Source organism: Vanacampus margaritifer, chromosome 2 (genome assembly GCF_051991255.1).
Source record: "Vanacampus margaritifer isolate UIUO_Vmar chromosome 2, RoL_Vmar_1.0, whole genome shotgun sequence".
Taxonomy (NCBI): Eukaryota; Metazoa; Chordata; class Actinopteri; order Syngnathiformes; family Syngnathidae; genus Vanacampus; species Vanacampus margaritifer.
Window position 1 is genome coordinate 6,064,025 of NC_135433.1, and position 10,008 is coordinate 6,074,032.

Here is a 10,008-nt window from a genome sequence, read left to right on the forward strand (position 1 = left end):
AAGCGTGATGATCGCTTCTTCTCGGGCTTCTCGGGCTTCTCGGCGCACTTGCACCATCGGGGTACCGCCGAAAATGCGCCTCGGTTGACGCCGCCGCTGCCGCCGCCACAGTCCAGGGAGCGGCCACTGCCCCCCGGGGTCGCGCGCTCTCTCTGATTGTCCGTCGCCAGTCCGGGCGAGGAAGCGAGCAAGCCGCCTTCCCGGCCTGCTCGCCTTCAAGGCTTCGTCGCGGGACAACAAAAAGGAGGTATTTGGCTCTTTTTTTTTTGTCTTCTTCTTCTTCTTCTCCTCCACTCACCGGCCATGAGGGAATACAAAGTGGTTGTTTTGGGCTCGGGCGGCGTCGGCAAATCGGCCCTCACGGTTCAGTTCGTGACGGGCTCCTTCATCGAGAAGTACGACCCCACCATCGAGGACTTCTACCGGAAGGAGATCGAGGTGGACTCGTCCCCGTCCGTGCTGGAGATCCTGGACACGGCCGGCACCGAGCAGTTCGCCTCCATGCGGGATCTGTACATCAAGAACGGACAGGGCTTCATCCTGGTCTACAGTCTGGTCAACCAGCAGAGCTTCCAGGACATCAAGCCCATGAGGGACCAGATCATCCGGGTCAAGCGCTACGAGAGGGTGCCCATGATCCTGGTGGGCAACAAGGTGGACCTGGAGGCCGAGAGGGAGGTGTCTTCCGGGGAGGGCAAGGCGCTGGCCCAGGACTGGAACTGCCCCTTTATGGAGACCTCGGCCAAAAACAAAGGCTCGGTGGATGAACTGTTTGCAGAAATTGTCAGACAGATGAACTACTCAACTGTTCCGGCCGGAGGTGACCAGTGTTGTTCTTGTGTTCTGCTCTAAAAAAACACACACAATCAAATAGTTGTCATGCCTTTTTACTTTTGAAGTATCTCCTCTCACGCTGTTGTCTTATGGTTTCGCACAAATGGACAACAATCGGCGATGTATAATATTTAGGGTTGCAATTTGCAAAGTGGAAGCTTCCCATGGGAATGGAAGTTTATTTAATGGAAAGGTTATTTATTACAGCGGACCCTCGCATACTCGCCAGGGTCCGACATCATGAGCGGCCGAATTGATTTCAATTTCAAATTCATAAGTAAATATGATTACATCAATAATTGTATTGCTTTTGTTAAAATCGAATATTTTGAGTTTCATTTACTTTAAATGAGTGGGCCTACATTCAGAATATAATTATGGATTTGGTTAAATATTGATTTAATATTGTTAAATATTGTGACAGAGCCTCCACAACTTGTAAATTTGTATTATTTTTTTATTAATATTTTCTCATACTTTTCATGGAAAATGCATATTGAAACAGCCATTTTTAAATATTTATTTTTTATTTTTGGGTCCACTGTGATTCATATCCCGCACAAATTGCTCTTCAAATTTTGGCTCACAACACAAAGTGAAGGAAAGAAAATGGATCAAGCATTATAAATTGAAAAAGTGGGAAAATCAAGGTACTTGAAATCTGGATTATGCTAAAAATATATATATATATTTTCTAGATGTATATTTAAAATGACAAAATGTTATTGTTACTGGATTATTCCCGTCGATTCCTTATAAACTCCAATTAACTCCCATGGAAAGCTTCCAAGTTTGAAAATTTACAGAACTTGGCAAGCCTAATAGTCTGGAAATGTGTTTACATGACAAAGTACTTGAATGTTTTTTTTTTTTCTTTCCTTTTTCTAAATGTAGCTTTCTTTGTATAATATTGACACTTCTCTGAAAATGTGCCTCAGTGGGAATGTCTTATTGTGAAACCTAAGAGACATTTTTTCTTCTCTCATGTACTGTTTTAATAATCTTTTGTGCTCAGTGGTGGAGTCAGTGTTATGTCGGTCGCTTTTAAGATCATCTTTTGGGGCAGTAATATATGAGGTGTGAAAAAGTCTGTAAAAAAAAAAAAACTTGGGTCACTGGACTAGGGATGGGCATTTTGACAGTGGGGGGGGGGGGGGTGTTTTCAATATCGTTAGCCTAATAGTATATAATTGCCTAAGTATTTTTTATATTATTTTTTTACATTTTCAGAAGAGTCCAGTTGCCTTGATCCAACTTTGTCGATTACGATGACCTGAAAATCTAATGAGAACTAAAGAAAACAAGCAAGCACATTGCTTTTAAAAAAAACAACATTTTTTTAAGATAATTGCGACAGTAAGTTAACAATAACTTGTGCTATTAGGCTACCAATAGTTTTGTATTAATTTTAGATGGCAGAAAATACCAAGAAATGTTTTTATTTCAAGAATCTCTTCACCGCTTTTTGTTGAACAAGTAAAACGACAACTTGCCATCACATTCTTCTTCGGGGTTGCAAACTACTTGAGATTTAATCAACAGCGCCTCCGCTGGTTGCAGTCAAGTACTGCGCTTCATTTTAAATTAGAGGAGCAGCATAGGGGCTAGTGGTTAGCATGTTAGCAGGTTCCAGCGCACCCGGATGGATGTGATTGGTCAACAATAAGTACCACAGTCATCAACTATGCCCATCCCTAGTCTAAAATTCTCCATGGATTTTTTTTTTCCCGAATATTTTCCGAGGTGTCGGAAGTGTATTAACGGTGGAACTTGGACTTAGTGCACAAGGACCTTAAGTGCGTTGCTGTCGCTGCATGGGGTCACGCCAGGTCAAGCTGACCGCATGTCAAGTGCCTTCCCTGCGACTGTGCCAAGTGACGAGCCCTCCTTCCTCTGCAGTGCGTCTCCATGGCAATCAGAACTTTTTGTTTTGTATTTGTAGCAGTTGGTTTCCGAGTTTTCCCAATCAAACGTCGAGGTACTGCGGTGAAGAAGCCATGAGCGACCGTGTTCAGTTCTGTTTTTTTTTTTCCTTGAAGATGTGATGAGAACTTTTTATTGTGATGATTCTACCTTTGGACAAAATCTGTGATGAACCTTGTCAGTTTTGAGAGACTTGTAATACAAAAAAAAAAGCATTTTATGTACTAACGAGTCTTGTGCTTGTCTCACTCACTTCAATTTGCACTCACTGGGTGATTTATTTGTTTACAACTCGAAGCGAGCCGCTAGGGAGACGACAGGTTAGCTTAGCGCTAGCTAGCTGGTACGACAATACAAATAGATTTACAGGATCAAAGCAGGAAAAAAGAGCCTGGATCCTACTATTCTATTGGCTCGGGTTTGACAACGGATCCTGGAAGGTGCACTAAGCTATTTTAAACTAAAAAGGAAAACCTGGTTCAAGACTTTGTATGTCAGAGGTGGCCAAGTTTGGTCCTCGAGAGTCACTATCCAGCCTGTTTTCCATGTTTCTCTCCACTAACACACCTGATTCATGATGAGGATCGTTATCAGGTTTCTGCAAAGCTTGCCGATGAGCCGATCATTAGATTCAGCTGCGCTGAAGGAGGGAGACATGGAAAACAGGCTGGATAGGGGCTCTCGAGGACCGGACTTGGCCACCCCTTGTATGGTGTAGATTAAGTGCTACATATTTGCTTACCATTTTTGGTCAAATTGGATTTTTCGTTTGTTACACTACAAAGTGGTTTTTTTTAGGAAAAGTACAAAGTAACCGATTCAAGGTTATCTGGTACTGTCTTATCAACGTGAACACAAATCTCAACCTCCAATTTTGGGTGAGAATCCGAGCTGTGCTAGCAAGGGCTGGGTATCAATTCTAATATCGTTTATCGATTCGATTTCAATTCACAAGAATTCAGTTCGATTCAATTAATTATGGAACATCAATTCTTCTTAAGGCCTAGATACACCAATCCGACGTCGGCCAAATGTGACCGACGCCTACCCCCTGTGGCGTCGGCCCAGACGGTCGGCACGTCGCATAGAAAAATGACGTAAATACACACGGCACGGACACCGACTATTACGCACCTCCAGCGCGTCTGCGAGATGTAATTCCCCTCCATACCATTGGCGGCGGTAGTCATTATTCCTAAAGGCAACCGGCAACCTCTTTCGGGATATAAAAACGTAAACAACTCATACCGGTGTTGACATCGGCACCGGGGTAAACGCGGCGGCCAGCTGTTGAAGCGAAAACAGGCGCTGGAAACAAGCTTCGTCCCCTTCTCGTTCCCGAGCGCATGGATGTACTCCGTTGTGGCGTATCCTGGACCCTGTCGACTTCTGGCTGCTACCGATCGTCGGGTTCACCCGAAAAGCTTCGGCCGTGCTGCCCTCAGCGTTTTGGACGAGGTGCCGACCTCCAGCTTCTGAAGGAGCTTCCTTGAGACCGCCGGACGGAAGTGCCATTTTCTTTTCCAACAACTTGGATTTCCGCTTCCTGACGGAGACCTGGACTGTCGCTGGTGAGTAGGATTGCATTACTACCACCTGGCTGTGCTTGCTTGGACGCTCCGAGGACGTCGGGCCGAGGTGGAGGAACGGTGACTATTAAAAAATAAATGTCCACATCGATCACAACTTTGAAGCCAACTTCTTTGAAGTCAGCCATTTACCGACTTTGCAAATCTTCTTGCCGAAATCATGCTGAAATATGATCATATCCTCTTTATGGGGGACTTTAATATTCACGTGTGCTGTCCTGAAAAAACGTTGAGTTGAGTACTGTTTATCCGCGTTGTCACTTGCTCTTCTTGCCCCGTGCGCTGATTCGCTAGCTAACAGCCAATCACAGTGATCAAATGCTCCCGACGCCGATTCAACATGTTGAATTTGCTGGAAACGACCTCTGACGTATTTCAACTCGCCCCGACTTCACAAAAGTAATTTATACACTGCGCATGCCTTCGACCCAACGCTGTCCGACTCCCGACATCGGATTGTCAAGGACGTGATAAAAATTCTGCGGAAATTGAACATTCAAATTCAATTCAAAAATTCAAATTCAAATTGAAAGTAACACGTTATAATCACTTAAGCGTTACACTTAAACATTGACATCAACACGGATGAAATTAAAATCCTTCCATCTATTTTCTTAACCGCTCTTTCCTCAAAAGGGTTGCTGGAACCCATCCTGACCGGCTTTTGGGCAGCAGGCGGGAAACCCCATGAACTGCAGGGCCCGCAGAAATGAACAACAAGGATTTGGCTGCATAACTCATATTCCAAAAATGTAATATTAATCAGAATGTCATGTTTAGACTAGTCAGGTCATGTATAACATATTGTTTTACAATATATTCGATGTACTCTCACTAATGTAAATAAGGTATACTCCCTAATGCTGTGTTTGTGAATGTTTTGTGGAAAACACTACTTCACTTTTATATTTTAATGCAGGATCGTGAGTGGTCGCCGGCAACAATGAATACACAGAGACTGATATGCTTTGCTAGAATAACTGTGCCTTTTATTCCCCGCAAACCGCAATCAACACTTGTACTGTGCTAGAATAATCGTACCTTTTATTCCCCGCAAACAGCAATCAATACACTACAACGTTAAGCAGCATAATATGATCATCATCAGCGCTTACCTTGACACTAGACCGGAGAGCCGACGGTCCGGATAGAACGAGCTGCTTAACGGCTGGGCGATCGTACGTATCCCACAGCTGACTTTGCCCGGACCGCGTGCCGCTCCGTCTTTTATTCGTTAGCGTGGGAAACCGGGCTAGCCAAGCTCTTTCTCAGACACTTTCGAAAACATGTTTTGCAAAGCAGGGAAAACTGAAGTATAAACGAGGCATTCACTCCCAGGCTGATTCCGCCCTTTATTTACAAATTGTTGGGCACCTGGATTCGTACAATAGTTCAGGACAACAACATGAGGTTACATGAGGACATATCAAACCATGGTTATTTTCCCTTCAGTGAAATATTAAGCATAAAAATCCACCTGTTTTTGGACATTTAGCATTCACGACATGAGATTGAATAAGTTCCACCGGGGACGGTTTAGTTTGTTTGCAAGGTCAACAAATGAGTGAGGCCATCTGCGTCAAAAAACACACCACGAGAGCGTTTGAGTAGCGGGCTGCTTTTCCAGTAAGTGTGTTTATCCGAGGAGAACCGCTTCCTTTTTGCCGCCGCGTGTTTTCGAGGCCGCGGCGCCGAGGACAGAGAGGCCTCTTTGTTGGATTTGCCGGCGTCTCTGGCTCAAAGCGGCCGACGAGAGCAGAACGGAGGTCAGAATGCCGGTGGCGATGAAAAGAGAAAGAGCCGCTTCTCTCCATTTTCACCAATGAAGCTTTTGTCTTCCGGCTGTCGCCGTCACAGCTTCTCGATGCTGCGGTTTGTTTTGTAAACGCTGTATGGATTCATACTGTAAGTCAGCCATTTTGCAAGCTATCAATGTAACATTATTTGGATGGGAGTGGCAGGTAAAAAAAAAACTACGAAACATCTGGAGTTGCACTTGTTTAAGGCACCGGACACTTCTTACGATACGATAAGATATACGATACGATATACTTTTATTTTCCCCGTGGGGAACTTTTTCCTGGACTCCGTCCAGCTGCAGTTTACAGTAAGGAAAAAACAACAGAATAGAAAGAGATAAAATCTAAATTAAATAAGAAGTGCAGCAGTAGTTTACAGTGAGAAAAACAACAGAATAGAGAGAGATAATTAAAATAAATAATACACACACACTCCTATATATATATATATATATATATATATATATATATATATATATATATATATATATATATATATTGCACCACTTAGTTAATGTCGGTTATTAAGCAATTTGATGGATGTCGGCAGGAATGAGTTCTTGTAGCGGTTCAGCCTGGTTCTTGTACAGTACAAACATGTAAGAACTTCCGGATAGACTTTTTGCCAAGGTACAAAGACTTGGTTGACACTTGAAGTAGTTGTTTAACATTAGCGTTAGCTTGATTGCCTACGTTGTTAACTTAAAAACTGTAATACAGTGGCAAGGTCAAACACAATCTGTTGCCTGACACAAATAATCATCATAAAACCCTACTTTGAAACCTAACCTTAGATAAAAAACGCACTTTTGGGGAAACCCGTTATGTGACGGTTTTTGGTCTGAGATGTGGACCTAACCCTAACCCTAACCCAGTGAAGAGGCAGAGGGAATGTGCAAATGCAGTGAGACCACGTGACTGGACTGGACTTGACGTGACTGGATTGAACAGAGCTTGACCTGACAGGACCGGACGTGACATGACGTGAATTGAATTGACTTGGTATTGCTGGACTTGCACTTGATTTGCACTTGACTTGAAATGACTGGACGAGACTTAACTGGACTTGACGTGGCATGGCTGGACTTGACTTGAACGTGGAAGTGGCTGTGACATGACCTTGGCTGGAAGTGGCTGCGGCTTGACCAGGGTTGGGAGGGTTTACTTTTAAAAAGTATTCCGTTACAGTTACAAGTTACCTGCTAAAAAAAATGTAGTTAGTAATGTAATCGAAGTAGGATAATGTTAAAGTAATGTAACTTGATTACTTTTGGATTATTCCAATACTGAGTATGCTAATAAAGACAAAATAAATATCACCACAATATATATTCTATACAACGTGCCCCTGCTATTTGCAGGTGATTGGGACCTGGGCAGCCTACAAATAGCAAAAATCCTTGTGTAATTAAAAAGCATGTAGGCTATGGATTGATTGCTTGATTGATTGAAGGCCATTTGCTGTTTTCGAATTGTCACTGAAAGCAACCACACCTCACAGACAGACAGATAGATAGACAGATAGTCATCCAATGAGGATGACGATGTATGACACTAACTGCAAAATGAACTTTTATCCCAGTCACAAGTTTAGCCGTGTATATGTTGTGTATGATGTTTAAATAGTGAATTGGTGGGAGGAAGATTTGTTTGGAAGGTGTCACTCACATTATGGTTGTAGGCTAGCGGGCTAGCTAGCAAGAAGCTACAGCGCGTAGCATGCCGCTGGACTCTCAGCTCAAACTTTCGCTCCTTCAGCAAGACGAGTAAGTTCCAAACAGTGAATACCGGTCTCCATTTCCTTCTCCCATCCGTGAAGCTTTTTCAAACTTTTGAACCCCCTAACCCGAGTTTGAAATCCTACATCGAAACGCTAAACCGAGTTTAAACCCCTAATTTGAAACCACAACCAAAATGCGAAAGCTTAAACGTCTTTTCTTTGAAACCCAACACGAGTTTGAAACTCTAACTTGAAACTCTAACCTTAGTTTGAAATGTTGATTTGAAACCCCAACCCTCTTTCAGAACTCTAATTTAAAACCCTACTTTAAAGCCCTAAGCTGAGTTTGAAACCCTACTTCGAAACGCTAAACCATAGTTTAAAACCCTAATTTGACATCATAACCCAAGTTTGAAGGACTAAATTTAAATCCATAGTTTGGAAGCCAAACCCAAGTTTCAAACCCTATTTTGAACCCCTAACCCGAGTTTGAGACCCTACTTCGAAACGCTAAACCGAGTTTAAAACCCTAATCTGAAACCACAACCAAAATGCGAAAGCCTAAACGTCTTTTGAAGCCCTTCTTTGAAACCCAAAACGAGTTTGAAACTCTAATTTGAAACCCTAACCTTAATTTGAAATCTTGATTTGAAACCCCAACCCTCTTTCAGAACTCTAATTTGAAACCCTAACCCCCCGTTAACACCCTAACCCTCTTTTAAAACCCTAACCTGAGTTTGAAACCCTCATTTGAAACCTTATCGCTACTTTGAAACCCGAGGTCGCACCTTTTGACAGTTGCATCCATCATCCAAAAAACCCGAACCGCTGTCCTAAATTGTGACCCACTTTGAAACCCTAACCCTAGTTCAAGACCATCATTTTACACGCAAATGCGTTCAACTTCGCGTTCATCACCTGCATGTACTGTACAGTGTGTCAACAATCTCTGACAGGAAGTAGAGAGTGACGCCTCACTTCCTGTGTTGCGGTAGCTCGACAAAATGTCGCACTCGACTGTTACTTCCTCTTCTAGATTGAGTGGGCGGAGAAAATGAGCTTATAATGTAAAATGTTTCTGGTGCTTTGCAGGATTAAAAATAATAATACGCAGGCCGGGTCTGGCAGCTAACACGAAATAGCATGAGCCTCCAAAACCTTTAAAAGTGGCATGACGGTGGGAATTAAGCACGAGATAAAAGTGTGAGGAAAGGTCACCGGAAGTTCATTGCGGCGGCGGCGCTGCTGATTTGATTTGAGGTGCGACATCAGGAAGTAACTTGGTCCCATGACTCCACCTTTTAGTGTCAACTGCCTGAAAAGATCAGGTTTGTAATCTGGATTTCCCCCAATTTCTAACCTTTGGACTAAAAAATATCATTTGAGTCAAATTGGCAATCTTAACAGGAGACTTCAAATAATACAATTTATTTAAAAAAAAAAGAAATACAACTTGTGTTGCTGTTTGTGTCATTTCCAGAGAGAAGAAACCCATTCAACAAACAAAAATTCTACTTTAACTCCAAATTTATTAATAATTTGGGCTAAGTTATATGGGAAGGAAGTCGGGCCGCAAGCAACAGCAGAAAACCGTATTTATTTATTTTTGGAAAAATTACTAGATAAACATATTTTTGCCAATCATTTGAATAATTTTATAAGTTTGTTAAACATTATTGGGGGGAACTTGTCACTTTCTAAGCTTTTGATTTGAAAATAAAACCAAGTATTCATTTCCTCTTCATGAGAGGTTCATGAGAAATGTCATTAAATTAGATGATAAGGCCAATAAAAATATCATTTCCGTTACTGTGTTTTTTTTGTGTGCGGCACTTTCGCAACAATAATCAAATTTCCCAGGCCCACGTGTGAACATTTCCCAATCCGGCATTTCTTATTGAACTGAACTGTGTATTTGATGCTCAACAGTCACATTTCAAAGCAACCCGTCTTCCCTTTTTATATGGCCAAACTTACAAATTCCCTTTTAGGATAGCTGATTAAACCGAAATGTAGTTTTATGTGCTTGCTATGTATTATGCGCTCTGATTTTGTTGCCTGAGAGTTTGATGTTATGTCACAGCTCGTCCACTAGAGGGCAGCCATGTTCAATTAACTATTGTGTACTGTATTATAGCGCTGA

At 42.4% G+C, this 10,008-nt stretch overlaps 1 protein-coding gene across 1 annotated transcript; it reads left to right on the plus strand.

Moving 5' to 3' along the window:
- The first annotated feature begins 244 nt into the window (after positions 1 to 244).
- On the plus strand, positions 245 to 1,960 carry LOC144043439 (ras-related protein Rap-2b-like). Its single transcript, XM_077557085.1, has one exon. It carries the CDS (start codon positions 304 to 306, stop codon positions 850 to 852), a length of 549 nt encoding a protein of 182 aa, XP_077413211.1. The 5' UTR covers positions 245 to 303; the 3' UTR covers positions 853 to 1,960.
- The last annotated feature ends 8,048 nt before the right edge of the window (positions 1,961 to 10,008 follow it).